Raw genomic sequence first — 19,529 nt, 5'->3', positions numbered from 1 at the left:
GAAACTGGTCAATAAGAACTGAATCCAGTGTACAAAGCACTTGCATCAAATATCTAAGGTAAAATTCACACCACCGTCCCTGAACAACACCTGAATTAATGGGCTTTGTATTCACATAAGGTGATCCTCCATGAGAGCCACTGCATGGAGAACTCGGTACAGGCCTTCTGCCACAGGGGGAATTGCACTGCCAGCTGCACTGAGACTATGCAGATGGTAAGGCAAAGTGAAGTGTGTTTAGGCTGATCATGTCATCAGTGTTCGTGTCAGAGGTTCCCTTACAATTCTTTCTAGTAATTTTAATTTGTTTCAGTAAAACCACTGAAAAAACCCATAACACTTACTTGTTTGCTGCCACTGCTGCAACTACAGCAAAAATTGTAGGCTTTGTAACCTTCCCTCCAAAAGCTCCACCAACGCGTTTTGTGTGGCACATGATCTTACTGGACTGGACATCTAAAGCCAAAGCCACGAATTCCTATGAACGTGAATTGCTTGGATTTTATACAGGCTATTTACCAAAAGCTATAATAAAAATGCTTAGGCTCCCACAACTACCAATACATAAAAGAAAGAAACAAACAGGGCCAGATTCTCATCTAAGTGCTACTAGTGCAAACCTGATATAGTTCCGCATAAGATAATGGAGTTACTCCGGATTCACACTGACAGAAATGAGAGCAGAATCTGGTCCTTTTAGAGGAGCAGAAGCTGAACAATAGCTCTGGAAAATACACTTTGCTAGTTTTAGTGCAAACGTTGATACTCTCTATCTAGAAGTACAAGACCCATCTGCCGCTGAATACAGAGCATCCACCAAGCTAACCAGCTGCATGGAAAAGATTGACTGTTTATGCTATAGAATAGAGAGCAGCTGTAATATTGCTCTTATTTTACAGTGTGAATACAGGCACAGTGCCTAATCCTGAGAATCTTTACTCAGATGAACGCCAAAGGTATTTTGTCCAAATGAGGAGACCAGGATCAGGCTCTTCAAGCTGAATTGCAAAGTTCTAGAAGTAAATGAATAAATAAACACAAAACTGCTTAACAGCTCAGATCAGTAAGGGGAGATCCTAGCCTCACTGATGTCAATAGGCGTTTGGTCACTGATTTCATGGGGACCAGCCTCTACTGCTGTCTACTGAGTAAGGCTTTAAAATACATTTCTTCATAGAACAAGAAATGGTTACATACTGTAACTGTGGTTCTTTGAGATGCGCTGCAGATGTGTATTCCACTTCGGTGTGTGCGTGCCTAGTGCACCGGAGCTGGAGAAATTTGCCTAGCAGTGCCTGATCAGATCTCACAATGCTCTTTAATGTGGGCCTCACCGAGACAGAGCAAGCACCGCGTGTGGGGATCACTGTTGGGGATCACTCCTCCACATGAAGGACAATATTTAAACCCCGGTGAGAGCATCACTGAGGAAAACTAAATTAATACAACTCACACTACTCTACCTAACACTAAGGGTACTACTAACTATGTACAACAAGAGAAAACCTAAATTAGCTGAGGGGTTGTGAGGTTAAGACCACACACACAGCTCCATCTCCAGCCACAGGTAGTATGAAGGAACTGAGGGAGGGTTGGCCTTATGTAGCCAGGGGAGGGGCCATGGTCACAAGGTGTGAGTGCCGCTTCTCTGTGGGTACTGCTAGGCAAATTTCTCCAATTCCGATAAGCTGGGCACACACACACGGCTGCATCTACTCAGAGAACTGAAAATTGTTCCTTCCTCCAGGCCCTGGCTCAAATTCTGCTCAGTTAGAGCCTAATTCTGCAAACACTTTTCACATGAGTACTCTTCGTTCATGCACATAGTCCCATTGACTTCAATGGGACTACTCACATGAGTAAGTCAACTTGCTTGAATAAGTGTTTGGAGCATCAGGTCCCGACACCACTACTACCTCAATGACTTCAGTGGGGTTTGACCAGTGTAATTGGGACAGAATTTGGCCCCATCGACACTATTCTAAAATTGTGTTATCCGGAGCTGTATTTAAACATCATCCTTGCTATTCTAGATCTCTACTAATAGTATCCCTATGCAGGGTTGACAGCGAGGAACAATGTTATGAACCAACTTACAAAACTGCATGATAGGATTGTGGGGGTGTGCAGTGGGAAACAGATCAGTAGTACCATTCTGTACACCAATTGGCAACATGCTTCATTCTTGTCTACACTGAACTGGGCGCTCAAGGGAGCATCTTGCTTTCAAGAACCATTATTACAGCACTAGTGCAGACAGGGCTTTATTACCCAACAATGCCCAAGTCAATTAATCTGCATTAGGAATTTCATCAGACTGCTGTAGGACAAACACAGAAAGCCTGAACTCAGGTCTTGGCAAGGCCTTGCAGTCCATCCTTAAAGTTATTTGGATGGAGAAGAAATTGCTATCCAAAACTGCTTTGTATTACCTGTACACTTGCTGCATCCTGAGTGGACACATGCACATCCATTTCATTATCCTCTCCTCTTGGAACAACAAATACACTGTTAGTTTCCAGGTAAAAGTGTTCTTGTCCTCCAATGTGGATTTCACCTGTTATAGGCAGAATCACAGGAAAAGCACCAGTGGGTATTTACAGCAAAATGAGATCGGGAGATGGGTGCGAGAAAGTTTTGCACAGAACAAAAAAGAATGGAAATATTTATTTTATGATATTGCTATAGCTCATTTTTTTAACCTGCCTCTGTGGGAGCCTGGTGTGTTTATTTGAAGGAAATCTCTTTCTTCAACCATCTAATCCTTGCATAATTTTCTTCTCCTGGGTAAGAGTGGTGTCAGTTTAATATCTGATACATTCCCCCATCAAGGGATCTGATACTGTAGGTCTGTTCCATCTCTAGCTACTATAATCTTACTGTAACCCTTTCTCCTTTTTAGTATTTCTGTAAGATGAGGAAAACGTCTCATCTTGTTTCTTTTCCCTTCCTTTCTTACTTGTCCTCTTTGTATTTGTATGCCATTCGCCTATTGTGATTGCCCTTTGTTCTGCCTAGTCTAGACACTTTCCTATGATGTCCTTTTCCTTACATGAATGGAAATCCGTCAGCACATTACAAAAGCTCTTTTTGTTGATGCTCTGTATTTCTTCTCCTTTGTAGCGAGCCTGGGTTGATGTTGCACTAGCTATTATCCATGAGGCATGTAGTAGTATTAGGGTTCACAGCTGCAGCCACAAGAGGGCGACATGATCAAGCACATCAATATGTATGTTGCGTAATGTTCAGTGACAAGAGGGTGACTATCATACACACTGGAACAGAGATGCCAATAGAGGGCACTGGGGGTAATATACACTGTGGGAGGACAAACAGCAAGTCACACAAACATGTATTAACTGTCTGGGCATTTATACTGGGCTCATTGGCTCATTACAGAGCTGCATTCTTTAGTCTGCATGTCTTGGTAGTTTAAACACACATTTTAGTAAGACATCTCTAAATGTGAGTTCTACTGTAATGACTAGCGTATGTGTATGACTAGCCTACTTCAGCTCATAACACTCCTTCACCAATCACAGATATCTCTATCCCTCTTGCAACGAAGTACACCACAGGGACTATTTCACCGTTAGTGGAAGAATGCAGTCAAAAACTGTGACTAAAAGAAGGCACTGATCATTCCTTCCAGAGGAATAAGCACTGGATTTGAAGGGCTTAAGCCTGCAATAAACCCTGCAATTAAAGGCCTAGGTCCGTGATTTAGCACATATTTGTCAAAGGGCATTGGTCCCCTGCTGAATAAAGAGAAAAAGAATCCCTCCAAAGGTGCTGTAAGTATGGAAACAGGAATATCTTTGGTGATTCTCTGAGAAGTACTGCGGGAAGAATTTACAAAATAACATTTCAAGAAGTGCTACTGAGAGGTAGAGAAGACACCAGCAATGTTAAAATCTTTCACTCAGTTATCTGAGTGTTTGCAGTCTCTGTTTTAAGATAACAGAGGCAATAATTATATGCAAATTAAGTGATTAAAACATACTCAAAGCTTTTTATTCAAAGTACAGTAAAACAAACAAAAACAGTGCCAAGTCATTGATCTCTTACCAAGTCTTGTTTTAAAAGTTGTCAATTTCTTCATATGCCAAAAAGCTAGCTCTCTTGTTTTCTTTATTAAATCTTATTTTGTGAGGTCCCATACCCTTTAAATAGATGGAGTCATCTATCATAAGTCATTTAATTCATGGTTCTATTTTAGGCTATATTATTTTAAGGATGAATATAAGTCCTCTCTCTTACCAGTATAATCTTTGGGAAGAGATTGTTTTTGTTTTAAACGAGGCCAAAGCCTCTCCCTCTGTTTTAATGAAAGTGAAACGTTGATTGATCTGCCATCTGAGTCACATTGGAGCAGTTGCTGTCTGATCTCTCATCATCCCTAGGGTTTATCTTGAGTCGAAATGAGTTTGAATTATGGGTGGGCTTAGCTAACATGTACTACCTAAACTTGATCTAAAATTGACCTTTTCCTTAGAGGGTAACATGCACCTTTAGCTCCATTTTAGCTACGAAAATGGCTGTGTTTAGGTCAATCTGAAATTGCACATGTTCGTTAAACCGAGTCTAAACTTTGGCTCTTTTCCTAGTCAAGACAAGCCCAAGGTAAGTTCCCGTGAGAACGCTATACAAGTTCTAATATGGCCTGAAACACCTGTTGGAAATCAGACTCAATCATCAGGACTTGGGGGGAGGGATAGCTCAGTGGTTTGAGCATTGGCCTGCTAAACCCAGGGTTGTGAGCTCAATCCTTGAGGAGGCGATTTGGGGCAAAAATCTGTCTGGGCATTGGTCCTGCTTTGAGCAGGGGGTTGGACTAGATGACCTCCTGAGGTCCCTTCCAACCCTGGTATTCTATGACTTCCCACCCAGTGCATGCAGCAATTTACCTTCAATGATTTCATCGGCAGACTTAAATCCTTCTTCAATATTTCCTTGTTCTATTTTCTTCTCTTCTCCGAAGTATGAATTGTGCTTTATTGCATCCTGCAGCAAGGAAAGAACCCATACAACTCAACCGCAATACTGCCGACAGCACTACGTTTGGTTTTTTTGGTATAGTCATTTGTTATCTATCCAACTGCCACCTTGCATAGACAGATGTGGGTACTAGACTCAGTGTGACAATATCAACGTTGTAGAGACAGCTTTCTGTTGTTGCTGTTTTTTTTCTGCAGGTCTCATTGCCCTCTGCTTTCCCACAGCCTAGAAATACTAAAGGTAGGATGTGAGTGAGTGTGTGTGTGTTTATGAGAGAATAGTACTAAAGGTAGGTAGGTGTGTCTGTGTGAGAGAGAGAAAGAGAGAGAGATATGGCCTGATTCTGAGAACCTCCCCAATTCGAACACTGATGCAGGATATATGGTGCCAAATCTCCATCTAGAGTTAGCTGGTGTCACACTTGATTTCAGCTGATTTACTCCAGCTAAGAATCTAGCTCATGGAGAGATGGACGTGCTCAGTGCACATTTTTCTGTTATACTGCCTTGCTGTGCATCTCATCCCTGTTGTGCAGATTAGCCTCTGATACATTAGATGAGCAGGCAACCACTAAGCAAAAAGCAAAGACTTTTATGCTTCCAAAAAATAAAAATGTGCAAGGGATTTTTACACTATGAAATCACAACCTAAACCCACCCCCACTAAACAAACCTACATTTGATACCAAATTAAAACTCGAAGCCTGACAGAGAGTCCTGCACAAGTAGATAAACAGTGAGTGAAATGATATAACAGCTTCACAAGACAAGAAAAAAGAGTTGGCTTATTACCTCAATGGTCAGTATTGGCTCCAGATCTTCATACTCTATCTTCACTTTTTCAACCCCTTGCTTTGCCTGAACAGCTGACTCTGCAACCACAGCACAGACAATCTGACCCACGCAGATCACCTGCAACACACCCAACAGATATAAGCTGGTGAAAACCCTGGGTTGATTCCATTACCAAACAGTGACTGTGTATGGGAGAGAGGTTATGTTCAGAAAATCAGTGCTTCCATATACTCTGTGAGAATTGGTCTGAAAGCAGACCATATTTCATTAGATGTGAGAAGTGCTATTGGCAACAAGCATCTATTGCTGATAGCATTTCTAGCATTAGAAATACCACTGACATTTATGATCTTGACTACAGTGGGAATTTGCTCTGATCCCAGACACTGGTGGCCAGATTACCCTAAATTAAGTAGGAGTAAAAGCTACATCAGCACAAATCACACCTTTCTTTGTCTACACCAGCATAGGCGCCGACTTCCCCTCTGCCCAGTGGGTGCTCGACCCCTCCCCTCCCTGCCCCTGGCCCCGCCCCAGCCCCACCTCTTCCCTCCCCTGCACCACCCTCACCCCACCCCCATTCCACCCCCTTCCCCCAAGTCCCACCCCTGCCCCACCTCTTCTCCGCCTCCTCCCCTGAGCGCGCCGCATCCCCACTCCTCCCCCTCCCTCTCGAAAAGTCCTAAGTGCTGCCAAACAGCTGTTAGGCGGCGGGGTGGGGTGGGGGTGGGAAGAGCTGGGAAGGAGGGGTAGGAGCGGGGACACGGCGCGCTGGGGGGAGGGGAGGAGGAGGTGAAGAGGAGGAGCTTGGCTCCGCACCCACCGATTTTTCCCTGTGGGTGCTCCAGCCCCGGAGCATCCACGGAGTTGGTGCCTATGTACACCAGGGGTTTGCACTCATGCATCTATGTCAGGGACTGGCCACTGATGCATGGAATCATGATATATTCCCAATGCAGCCACAGCCCAATATTTGGCAGTGAGGGAGAATCAGGGTGCAAGATGCCAGTGCACAGTCATGAGGGAAAGAGAATGGCTGACAGGAAGAGGGTGTGGGTGAAGAGGAGAATAACCAAAGAGAGCAAGAATGGAAAAGGGGTTAGAAGTTCATAGCAAGAGGAAGAGAAGGAAAGGGAAGGAGTTCAGAGTCAGCTGGGAAGGAAGAGAAACACTGACTAGAAGAGACAGAAAACGTGAGATGTAGGAACACAAGAGGCCTGAACAGAAAGGAACCATATTCAGAACGTTCGGCTGTGTGTTGCTAATGATGGAGAGAGACCCAGGCAAGGGGCATTTTGGCCACACACAAACCCTGTAATTGTCTGGCTCCCAGCTGTCAAACGGAGGAACACAGCTTGCAGTTGCAGTGTTGCCACACAGGGTCTGTTCATGTTCTGCCCTGGATTAGGCAACTGCTGACTGGCCAGTATGCTAAGATTTGTTTTATTTTCAGAAGGAGTAAGATCCTCTTAGAGGATCCTCCTCATTCTATTTATCTCTGATCCTCAAAGGTCTCGTGCCATAGTATAGACAAGTGACTACCTCACAGTGCCCCCTGGGGGCCCCAGAGCAGCCCTGCATGCAGCCCATGACCTCAGTTTCCCTTCTTGGATCCTCAAATAAACTCCACACAGGGGTCTTCCAGTCCGTTCACAACAGCTCTCCTTGGGATCTGATGTATTAACTTAAGGTTCAAAACTAAACACAAAAGTCTTCTCTCCAGCTTCAGCCAGGTACAGCCCCAAATCCCCAGGTCTGGTCAGAGATCTTCCTAGCTGGAGCAATTCCTCTGGTCTCTATTTTTCACTACAGGAGCGCCTCTCTCTCACCCTCAACAGTTTGATTACAACCTCCCAAACTTCCCCCTTGGTGCAGCCACCTTCTGCTCTTTATAGGAAATTGCCTGATTCCCCTCAGGTGGGGCTCATTCTGTAATCATGGTTGGCTTGGCCCCAGGCTCTCCCACCAAAGGGCAAACCACCCAGGCATGGCCATTCTCTCCTTCCTGGAGGGCAGGGTGTAGACCCCTCCAGAGCCAGGATCACTATTCATTCAGTCAGCCACAAAAGTCACTGGAGAATGATTTAGGGGACCCTTCCCTATTCCTTTGTCCCAGGAACCAAGAGTCCTGTACCGCTCCTGCTCTGAACATCTATTGGCAATGCCCTGTGCTGCAACTAGACTGTCAGGCCGGCACTGTACTCATAAACATTGGAGTCATTTTCAGAGCAGTTTTTCAATAAGCAAAATATTTTCAAAAGTTGTAAGTTTCCTTCTTCATAATAAACTGTATTTAATTAAAGACCAAGACACCTCAGCCAAAAGCAAGAAGTACCTCATCTTTTGCATATGCTTGCTCATTGTCAGTGCCATTTTTCCCTGGAACATCTTCAGCTGTTACCACATCAACCACCCCTGGCACGTTGAGGGCTTCTGATACATCAATTGTTCTGGGAAGAAGAATATAAATGGCAGTGCCACAATTGGCATGTATGGGACAAATATATTGAATACAAATGCTTCTGCAAGCTTCAGGACAAAGAAACATAATCCCCCTTATATCCTCTTCAGACATCATAATCTTGGGAAACACTTTGAAATGTGTTGAATAGTATATTGTGAAAAAAATATTCGACTGCTGTAGTGGTATATTTGAACAGGAAAGTGGGGACAAGTCGGGGGAGGGAACAAGGGACAGGGACTGGCATAAAATAGTTATTTAAATTATAGTCCTAGTATTTGGAAAGTTCAAGAAACCCCAATATATATATTTTCCCTTTTGTATTAAGGGCTCTGTGATGGGGTGGCTGCCCCTCACTGGTATGTAAGGGGTTAAAGCCACCCTGGGGAGGCTGCGTTGGAGGCAGCCAATAAGGAAAAGGCTTGTAGTGCCAGCCAATTATGGGGAGGTTTATTGGAGGAGCCAGTCAGGGCCGGGCTGACCCATATAAGAAGGGGCTGCTGAGCAGAGCAGAGGCAGTCACTCCCTGGAGCTTGAGGGGGGAAGACTGGCTGCTTAGAGGGCTGGAGCACCATGGACAGAGCAGTGCTGGGCAAGGTCAGCAGAGTATGAGAAAGCTCCGGGCTGATGGCTGCCTAACAGAGGCCCTGATACAAGGGCAGAGGAGGTGCTGGGGCAGTGGGGAAAGTGGCCCAGGGAAGGAGGTGGCAGGGTTGGAGGAGGGGCAGTACGTAGCTGCCGGCTATAGGGTCCATGGGTCGGGGCCAGGAGTAGTGGGCAGGCCTGGGCTCCCCCCCTCTTCCCTTGCCCCCACCGGCCACTAAGGGAAGTGGTCAGTGCATGGACTGCAGTCTGCCACGGCGACGAGTGGCTAGAACCTGGACTGCGGATTGCCACTGAGTCAAGCGGTTGGACTGAGGACAGTCGGTCCCCCAGAAGTGGGGAAAGAACCGAATGGGGCACAGCCAGAGGGCTGTGTCCAGAAGAGGACAACGCAGTCTGGGGAGCAATGCGGATCCTGGACATGGAGACAGGGGTGACGACGGTGAGACAACACCTGAGGAGGGCGCACTGGCAACTCTGAGATAATTCCCAGGATGGCCAGCAGGAGGCGCTGTGTGGTGAGGCGACCCCGTCACAAGCTCCATGCATTAGAATGTGAACTCTTCCTTATCTGATACCAACAAAGCATAAAAAATAGCTCCTTGCTTCATAATGTAAGTCAGTCCTAGGGATGGTGGTAGGACACTCCTTCTGAATTTGTTTGTTTCTGTTGTAAGCTATACACATTCAGGGGTCAAAATACATTTTTTCTGTTTGTACAGTGCCCAACACAAATGGGCCCTGATCCTGCAACATAAATACCACTAATATCAATGAGTGTAGGAATGAATAACTGAATGGCATTGCAGTACCAGCATGCTTTAACGAGGTGGTACTGTGAAGAGGACATGGCACAAAACCTTATGTAAGACCAGACCTGCAGAGGGACATTCTGGAAAATCAGGAAGTGAGCAACACTAATTGAGGAATCTTTAGACTGAGGCAGCTACAAGGAACCTGTCCCCAGCTGTACATTTTTCTTCTCCAGACAATAAGACGCCATGTTTAAAAGTATTAGCTGCTAAAACTCCTTCTTTGCACATGAATTACACTTTCATCCACCCCTTGTTTCCTGATTTCCTTTTCCACCATGCTCTGTTCCAGCCCTAAGCCAATAAAACGAACATGCTTCATTAGTATGACCCAAGTCTGTTAAAAAATGGGGGAAACATCTAAGTGACCTCATACTGTAACATTTTTCTTACATCTCTTTTATTTACTTACACAATCTTTGCGTGGGCTCTGGGACTGGTTACCACAGCCAGGAAAAGCTCTTCATCCACAGCACGAATGTCATTGCAATAAACAGCTTCACCAGTGGCGTGCTTAACACCGGATTGGTGCATGATGGGACGTCCTACTGGATCTTGGGGAGGCTGCGCTGGGTCTACATCCTGTTTAATAAGAATGTGTTATCCTAGAGACAAAACACTAACTACAGAATGCCTTATTTACAAATGCCTGCTGAAATCGTTTTGCCATTATAAGAGTGTGTCATTAAACACACATTGAAATTTCCCAGATATTGTGGCTAGGGCATTCATGGCTAACAATCTAAACCCAAAGTTCTATGTAGTCATTCCATTTCTATTATTTATATTACCTTGGCACCTGGTGGCCCCAGCTGAGATCAGGGCCCCATTGTTCTAAATGCTGCACACAAACCCAGTAGAGAGAGAGAGTCCCTGCCCTGTAGAGCTTACAATTTAAACAGACAAGACAAAGAGTGGGGCAGAAAAGAGAGGCAAAGTGATTTGTCCAAGTTCACACAGCAGCTCAATGGCAGAGCTGAGAATCAATGTCTTATGAATCCCAGTTCAGTGTCCTACCCACTAAACCATGCTGCCTCTTATACCATCCAGGCTCAAAGAGCTATTCCACAAACTTAAATATCCCAGTTGTTTCAAGAAAGTTACAAATGAGCAATATCTGGTACATGTTATATGAAAAAAGTATTTGAAACCTGATCTGTATTAAGGGAACACTTTAACCCTGCCCTGCTTGCTTTCCTGAAAGGATAGGTAAATGCATGTTCTGGCCTCTGTTTGCCAGAAGCTGGGAATGAGTGACAGGGAATGGATCACTTGATGATTACCTGTTCTGTTCATTCCCTCTGGGGCACCTGGCATTGGCCACTGTCAGAAGACAGGATACTGGGCTAGATGGTCCTTTGGTCTGACCCAGTATGGCCGTTCTTATGTTATGTTCTTGTATAGATTAGCCTAACAAAACTGGTCTCATTCAGGTTTCTACTAATTAAATTCCAGTCAACCTTCCCTTCTGCCATTTCAAAGAGAGTTGATAGCACTGAAAATGTGGTTGCCCATAATGGCAACCTTAGTTAGTACACAGCTCTGGTGCTCTCTGCTGCTGAGCTGCTAATGATACATTTAGAGAGACAATGTGGGTGAGGTAATATCTTTTATTGAACCAACTTCTGCTGGAGAGAGAGACAAGCTTTTGAGACAAGCTCTTCTTCAGGTCTCTGTGTAACCTCAAAAGCTTTTCTCTCTCACCAGCAGAAGTTGGTTCAATAAAAGATATTACCCTCACCCACCTTGTCTCTCTAATAAGCTGAGACCAACACAGCTACAACAACATTGCATACAGTGATACACTTGACATAGCCTGAAACAACCCAGCTATGAGGGATGGTCAAAGATTTACTGTCAAAACTTTTTTTCTCTGGAACATTGTATTTTTGACTAAATGAAACTTCCACAAAAATTATCAGCTTTTCTAAAAAAAATTTCAATTTTTCATGAGAAAACTGGAAGCAAACATTTCCAGCTGAAAAAGAGTGCTCAAAACTGCTGATATTTTTTGGCTGAAAACTGCTGAAAAGCGAAAAAAGGGTTAGTTTTCAGCACTTTTGGTTTTCAGACAAAAATAGGACAGTTTCTGTTGAAAATCTCAATGACAATGAAAAAAATTAGTTTTTGTGGAAATTTTCTGCTGGAAAAACAAAAACAAACTATTTCCCCACTCTACCCTACATATTATAACTTTGGCTAAATGAAACTTTTAGTTCAGGTTAGCTTAGTTTAGACCCTCAAATACCACAGCATATGCTCTCAGGAGAAAGTCTGGAATACACATCTTAACACACTTAAAACTACCTTCACAAAACAAGGACATTCCACCATAGAAATAGATCGCATCATGGAATGAGCCACCCAAATACCCAGAGAGAATGTGCTTCAATACAGAAAAAAAAAAAACCCACCCTCCAACTGTACACCCCTAGTTGTCACTTACCACCCCACACTGGAACCCATATGGGGTATCATTAAACAATTACAATCCATACTCAATGGGGACCACATCCTGAAATAAATATTTCCCAATCCCCCCTCTTCTGGCCTTCAAACAACCTCCCAACCTCACCAAGCTCATCATCAGAGCCAAGCTCCAACTCAAAGCAGCACCACACCCTGCCAGAACAACAGATGCAAAACCTGCAGACAATTCTCCGCTATTACAAGAAAAAGTCACTCACCTTGTGCACTGTGTAACTTGAAAGCTTGTCTCTCTCACCAACAGAAGTTGGTCCAATAAAAGGCAGTATCTCACCCACCTTGTCTCTCTCATATCCTGGGACCAACATGGCTACAATACCACTGCAAATAACCTTTGAAAAGATATATAGGCAATGCAGTGTTGTTGTAGCCGTGTTGGTCCCAGGATATGAGAGAGACAAGAGGGGTGAGGTAATATCCTTTATTCGACCAACTTCTGTTGGTGAAAGACACAAGCTTTCAAGCTTCACAGAGCTCTTCTTCAGGTCTGGGAAAGGTAGTCAGAGTGTCACAGCTAAATACGAGGTGACATAAATACAAGGAGACAATGCATAAGTGGAGAGTTAGAATGAAAAACCAGAAGGTATAACGCACATTAAGGACAGCATGTGGCAGTCACAATTCACAGCAGGCATAGTTTGCTATGAAAGCAACGTCACTGACCTGGTATGTTTGCATACCCTGGGGTGCTTCGCTGAGAAATGCTCCTAGGGCACTCAAGTTCTTCTTTGATAAGTCAGGATACTTATCTGGGTACTGAAATGAAGGCAATTTAACAACACTAATGTCATATCACCGCTTTTAAAGCTAAAATGTCCATTTACAGATTTTGAAAAACATAAATGTTAAAGAAGCAAAGATTTCCAGTTTGCTCCCACAGCTCAAACACCAGCATTGATGTGAAAGAGTTGTGAGCTGGAACAGCATTCTGGGCAGTGATATGCAAATGGGAGTCACAAACATTCCATTCTGCTACATACTTCCTTGCCATAGCAGACACCTTTTAAAGTGGCGGAGAGTTTACACAAGTGGTAAAACTATAGACAACGTTTAATGTGAGCTGGGTCACCTGACATAAAAAACCCAACCCATCTCACCAAAAACCACAGTGCTTGGAGGGTAGTCCATTGTCAGGACGGGGTGGAAGGGGTTGTTGGTAAAAAGAGTGACAGGGTCAGATTTTATAGATTCATAGATTCTAGGACTGGAAGGGACCTCGAGAGGTCATCGAGTCCAGTCCCCTGCCCACATGGCAGGACCAAATACTGTCTAGACCATCCCTGATAGACATTTATCTAACCTACTCTTAAATATCTCCAGAGACGGAGATTCCACAACCTCCCTAGGCAATTTATTCCAGTGTTTAACCACCCTGACAGTTAGGAACTTTTTCCTAATGTCCAACCTAGACCTCCCTTGCTGCAGTTTAAACCCATTGCTTCTTGTTCTAGCCTTAGAGGCTAAGGTGAACAAGTTTTCTCCCTCCTCCTTATGACACCCTTTTAAATACCTGAAAACTGCTATCATGTCCCCTCTCAGTCTTCTCTTTTCCAAACTAAACAAACCCAATTCTTTCAGCCTTGCTTCATAGGTCATGTTCTCAAGACCTTTAATCATTCTTGTTGCTCTTCTCTGGACCCTTTCCAATTTCTCCACATCTTTCTTGAAATGAGGTGCCCAGAACTGGACACAATACTCCAGCTGAGGCCTAACCAGAGCAGAGTAGAGCAGAAGAATGAATTCTCGTGTCTTGCTCACAACACACCTGTTAATACATCCCAGAATCATGTTTGCTTTTTTTGCAACAGCATCATACTGTTGACTCATATTTAGCTTGTGGTCCACTATAAACCCTAGATCCCTTTCTGCCGTACTCCTTCCTAGACGTCTCTTCCCATTCTGTATGTGTGAAACTGATTTTTTCTTCCTAAGTGGAGCACTTTGCATTTGTCTTTGTTAAACTTCATCCTGTTTAACTCAGACCATTTCTCCAATTTGTCCAGATCATTTTGAATTATGACCCTGTCCTCCAAAGCAGTTGCAATCCCTCCCAGATTTCAAACTGACTAACTGGGAAACAAGGAGTGCAACATGGACCATCTCCCCCCTGGGTGTGTTCCTGATCCTTTCAGGACATGATGGTATTTGGGATAGTTCACAAGAAGGCATGGACACAGGGGATCATGTACTGAGAATGGGTTCTGGGTACATTTCAGGCTGGAATTAAATCTCATGGGTTCGTTGTGGTTATCTTCTGATCTTTAAACCCTTAAGCTTTGCACTCTTGGTGTTTGGCAGCCAGAGAGTACATTGGTGTACCCTACTGCATTATTGCTCTGGGTCTCTTCCTGGACAGTCTGATGCAGCTATGCAGTGCGGCCCTGTTGGTGATTTCAGACCATTTTATCCATGTTATGTGCTCTGCTCAGGCTATCTAGTATTTAAAACATTCACCTGCCCCTCTCAAAGAAGCAACATTATTTATAAATGTAAACATGTTGTCACAGCCCTAACATTTTGTTACAGCTAAAGGAATTCCATCATCAGGCAATGAAAGGTCTGGCACTTCCCTGAGAACATGTTAAACTCTAACTATGAACAAATATTTTAGCCTAGCAGGGCTCTTTAGCATGGTATAATAACCGAGCTTGGGGCAGGAGTTGAGTATGGGCACAATCTGCATTCAATAAAGGACGTATCAGTCCAGTCATTCAGTTAGCCTGCAGCCATCACCATGAGATCTGAGCATCTGGTAATGAACATTGGGAATAGCCTTTCCAAGAAAAAGAAGTCAGTTTGTGCAAACGCAGAGGGAAACCACTTACCATTTTATTTAATCCATACAACACTTCCAGGTAGAACTTGAAAATGAAGCTGACAAGCAGAGTTCTTCTGTATTCCACCTTCCCTCCTGGAGCTGAGGGGGAGAGAGAAATTTCTCCAAGCACCAGTTTGCAAGCTTCATCCAGCATCTGCTCATTCCATTGCCTGGTGGAGAAACAGACATGCACACACACACACATACTTATTTATAATACTAAACTGCAGCTAAAGCCAAAGTGTTAGGTAACAAAAGTTTAATTCACATGGGCCTGATCTTGCAGTCCTTTTGTACCTTTTGATTTCAGCAGGAATTATGTGCATGTAAGGATTGCAGCAATCAAGTCTTAATAAGCTGACCACTGAGGGTAAGTCTACACTGCAATAAAACACCAGTGGTTGGCCTGTGTCAGCGGACTCAGGCTCGTGGGGCTCAGGCTGTGGGGCTATAAAACTGCAGTGTAGACATGCAGGCTTAGATTGGAGCCTGGGCTCTGGGACCCTTCCCCATCCTGGGGTCCCAGAGCTCGAATTCCAGCCCGAGCCTGAATGTTTACACCGCAATTTTATAACCCTGCACTGCCTGAACCCTGTGAGCCCGAGTCAACTGACATGGGACAGTCACGGGTGTTTTATTGCAGCATAGACACGTCTTATTTGTTTCCAACTAATTGGTAACCATTTATATCATAGTGCAGGGGTCGGCAACGTTCAGCATGTGGCTCGCCAGGGTAAGCACCCTAGCGGGCTTGGCCAGTTTATTTACCTGCTGACGCGGCAGGTTCGGCCGATCGCGGCCCCCACTGGCCGCGGTTCGCCGTCCCGGGCCAATGGGGGCAGCGGGAAGCCGCAGCCAGCACATCCCTCGGCCTGCGCCGCTTCCCGCCGCCCCCATTGGCCCGGGACGGCGAACCGTGGCGAGTGGGGGCCGCGATCGGCCGAACCTGCCACGTCAGCAGGTAAATAAATTGGCCCGGCCTGCTAGGGTGCTTACCCTGGCGAGCCGCGTGCCGAACGTTGCCGACCCCTGTCATAGTGTATTAGCTGTAGAGCTGGTTGGAATTTTTCATTTCAATGTTTTTTTCTCATGAAACTAAGACCCTTTTTAGAAAATAGAAATGTTCAGGAAAACATTCAGATTTCCTCCAAATTTTCCATTTTTTGAAAATTTTCAATGGAAATGTTACTTTGGTCATTGTTATTCATTTATTGGTGTGTATATTTTTTTCCACTGCCAATTTTAACCAGTTTACACTTGTAAAACATTTTCACTTTCATTTCACTTTCAAAACTGAAATGTCATTTTGAAAAAATATAATTTTCCAAAAATGAAAAATGTTGATTTTTTAAAAAAAGGAACAGAAAATGTTTAAAGCAAAACAAAGCACAGCCAACCAACCAACCAAGGTTAATTTCAAAATCCATCTGAACAAAAACAAGTTAGAAATTGGCAGGATTATTTTATTTAATTTTTCAACCCACTCTAATTAGCAGTGTCAATTACTTAACCCCTTCTTTATAGTACTGCTCTGCGGCATCATGCACATTTACGTCAGATTAGTGTTCATTATACGTACTACACACACTACAATAATTACACAGGAAACATGCAGTCCTCCAGTTTTTAATAAGATCACTTATTGTCATTTAAAACTGATTGGGTTAAATTCACTACTTCTGAGACAGTGAGGTGTAAATTGCACCTTTGTTCCAGCAGAGGCTACTGTGCTGGCAAATTCCTTCACCCCTGGCAACGGGTGTTCCACCAGGAAAAGGGAACTTTATCTTTGGGTTGGAGCTTCACAGGAGAACCTCTGGGAGAGGTTGCCAGGGGATAAGTTGTATCAGGTTGGAGCATCCTGGATATTCCCCACTCCATTGTTATTGTTGCCCACTTTCTGGACAGTGGGGGTTGTGGGCGAGATGTGCAACAGCTGAGATCTCTACATTTCGGTCTCTATCAGCAGAATATGGCAGAACCAAGGAGCCCACTACATTTCTGTCAGAGATGTACTAAATCATACAGTACCTCCCTATGAGCCTCTGGCAGGATTTCCTTGCACTGACTGTGGTAGGGCCAATGCCTCCGTATAAAATATTCAGGTCCATAATGATGTCAGTGTTTGGTTTGAAAAGGACTCTCATTCCAGAATTCACAACTGATGCAGCATTTTTCCGGCGCTCAGCCTGTCGGAATGCCGACACAAAGTCATCCTGATCAAAAGAAAGCAAGGAGGAATTCCATCACTGGCAGAAATTGACTCTGTTCTGAGTCTTAATTAATCACAAGTGACCCAAAGAAAGAAAAAGAATATTTTTCTCAAATTATACAGTGATGTAGTTAAATTTCTGTATTTTTTCCAAGTACTAACTAGTGATGGTCTGATATGTCGTGGAGGACATGCTCGTGATAAGCCTATTCACAGGCTGATATGACAAACTAAAGATTTCCACAATGGTTCAACGTGTTGTCAGAAGCACCCACTCTGAAGTGCTGGACAATCAGTATTGGCACAAGTCACTCCCAATGTGATTGGTGCGTTATTGTTACTGAAGTTTGCTTCCAGCATGTAGTGGAGCGGCTGCCCCACTCCCTGAGAATTTAGGCTGCAGCAGGCCAGTGGGCCTGTGCAGTCGCACAGCCAATAAGAGAAAGGACGCCGCGAGCTGGTGAGTGACGCGGGCTCAGACGCCAACCGAGGGTGAGACGATGGACGGGACACCACCAGGAGGGGGCGCTCCACTGGACAGAGCTAATTCCCACAGACAACCAGCAGGGGGCGCCAGGTGGTGAGTCCCAACACTGTTACAAGTGGTGGAGAATGTAGGCATGAGCAGTCCGCCCCGACACAAGGGGCAGAGCGAGGATTAGGCAGATTATGCCACATTGAGACTAAGAAACTAAGACAAGATGGTGGAGAAGAAAGACTTTTACTGGAGGGCCTGGGTAGCTTGGCTTGCTGAGCAGCAGAGGGAGTTGTTCTGGCTGCTGCGGGGGTGGGCACCCAGACTGTATAGGAGGCCAGGCACCTTGGGCAGGAGGCCAGTGCCGGGGCCTAAAGATTATTTTGCCTGTGGGCAAAAGGGGCACTACAGGAGGGAGTGTCCCTACTGGGAGAGGGCAGAGAGGCCCTACCCAGAAAAGGCGCCCCCTGTGAGAGTAACAGTGGGGCCCCAACCTTGTTGGGCTTGTGGGGAGCAGGGACACCTAAAGAGAGAGTGTCCCTACAGAGCTCCCAAGGCCCGGGCCAGCCCAGAAGGAAGGGCTAGGGCCCACACAAGCAGGACTAGGGCCGTGGCAGGGGGAAGGCACCGAGGGTGCTTCCACTGCCACACCAAGGGCCACATAAAGAGGCATTGCCCCCTGAGGCAGAGAGGGGGAGTGTCAGAAGCCAAGGCTCGGTCTGGGACTAGCCGCCAGGAAGGGGTAGTGCAGGCTGAGGCCCCCAGAGAGAAGGGGGCTGGGGCAGAGAGGCCCCACCTTAACCAGGGAACCCACACAAGGGCTGGGAGGGCTGATGTGGGAACCCAAACAGATGGGAACCCACGTAGAACCAGAGAGGTCCACGGTGGGGATCCAGACGCTAGAGGTAGGAAGCAGGTTGCTCCAGATTGTGGAGGGCCTGCGTGAAGAGAGGGATTCCCTGAGGGCCCAGCTGAGAAGGAAGTTGGGGTGATAGGGATCACCTTCTCCCCCCCAGTAGATTCTTAAGGTCACAGGAAAATTTTTGATTTTTTTTTTTACTGTTTGAACTCTGACAGGTCTAGAGACACCAAATTGAAGCCAGAGATCCCTACGGGCTGCCCCCTGGATCCGCCCTGAAAGACACTTTGAATTGACAGATCACTACAACTCTGTCACTCTTAGGATTTGGATGGTAACTCATTTGTGTGTATATGTTTGCTTGCTTTAATCTGTAAACTCTAATTTCTTTCTCCTAGTTAATAACCCTTTAGATAGTTTATTACACGACTGGCTATAAGTGTTGTCTTTGGTGTAAGATCTAGAGTACCAACTGATCTGATGTAAGTGACAGGTCTCTTGGGACTGGAAGCAACCTGAATGTGGTGTGATTTTTGGTGCAAGTGACCATTTATCACTAAGTCCAGTTTGTCTGGGTGGCAAGATAGACTGGAGAGTCTAAGAGGACTCTCTGTGACTGCATGATAAGGCTGGTATAGTGATCCAGGAGTTCACATTTGTTACTGGCTTGGTGAAATCTAATCACAGAACACAGCACCAGTTTGGGATGTCTTCCCTGTTTTTGACAATCTGCCCTGAGGCAGGCACTCACAGTGGTGAGGCAATCCAGACAGCATGACAGGGGTCTCCTTGTTTTCTCTTTTTAGCCTGGGCAGATCCTGCAGTGTCAGCACTGGCAGAGACTCCCTTGGCCATTTCCTTGTCTGTTTGAATCTCAGCACTCTCACTTTTATCTGGGTTTTTATTCTGCGGTTTTCTCCATATCCACTAGAGGGACCTAATAACACTACAGTTGCTAATACCACAATTTCCCCTCCCCAACTCCTTAGGGCCAGATTCCGTCACCCTCA

The 19,529-nt window shown here is 45.1% G+C and overlaps 1 protein-coding gene across 1 annotated transcript in view; it reads right to left on the bottom strand.

Moving 5' to 3' along the window:
- Nucleotides 1–19,529, bottom strand: part of LOC115271148 (aldehyde oxidase 2-like) — a 107,771-nt gene that overhangs the window by 35,589 nt on the left and 52,653 nt on the right. The window contains exons 12-20 of the mRNA XM_029910525.1: nucleotides 17,005–17,189; nucleotides 14,981–15,143; nucleotides 12,819–12,911; nucleotides 10,081–10,250; nucleotides 8,128–8,242; nucleotides 5,790–5,909; nucleotides 4,908–5,004; nucleotides 2,433–2,557; nucleotides 345–478 (exon numbers count right to left, since the gene is read on the bottom strand). Coding sequence (XP_029766385.1) covers nucleotides 345–478; nucleotides 2,433–2,557; nucleotides 4,908–5,004; nucleotides 5,790–5,909; nucleotides 8,128–8,242; nucleotides 10,081–10,250; nucleotides 12,819–12,911; nucleotides 14,981–15,143; nucleotides 17,005–17,189 — 1,202 coding nt within the window. The remainder of the gene's footprint in view (nucleotides 1–344; nucleotides 479–2,432; nucleotides 2,558–4,907; nucleotides 5,005–5,789; nucleotides 5,910–8,127; nucleotides 8,243–10,080; nucleotides 10,251–12,818; nucleotides 12,912–14,980; nucleotides 15,144–17,004; nucleotides 17,190–19,529) is intronic.

This window comes from Terrapene carolina, unplaced genomic scaffold (assembly GCF_002925995.2).
Source record: "Terrapene carolina triunguis isolate 2854851 unplaced genomic scaffold, T_m_triunguis-2.0 Scaffold62, whole genome shotgun sequence".
NCBI classification, from domain to species: Eukaryota; Metazoa; Chordata; order Testudines; family Emydidae; genus Terrapene; species Terrapene triunguis.
The sequence above is the reverse complement of the archived record's forward strand: the minus strand, read 5'-3'. Positions and strand labels throughout refer to the sequence as shown.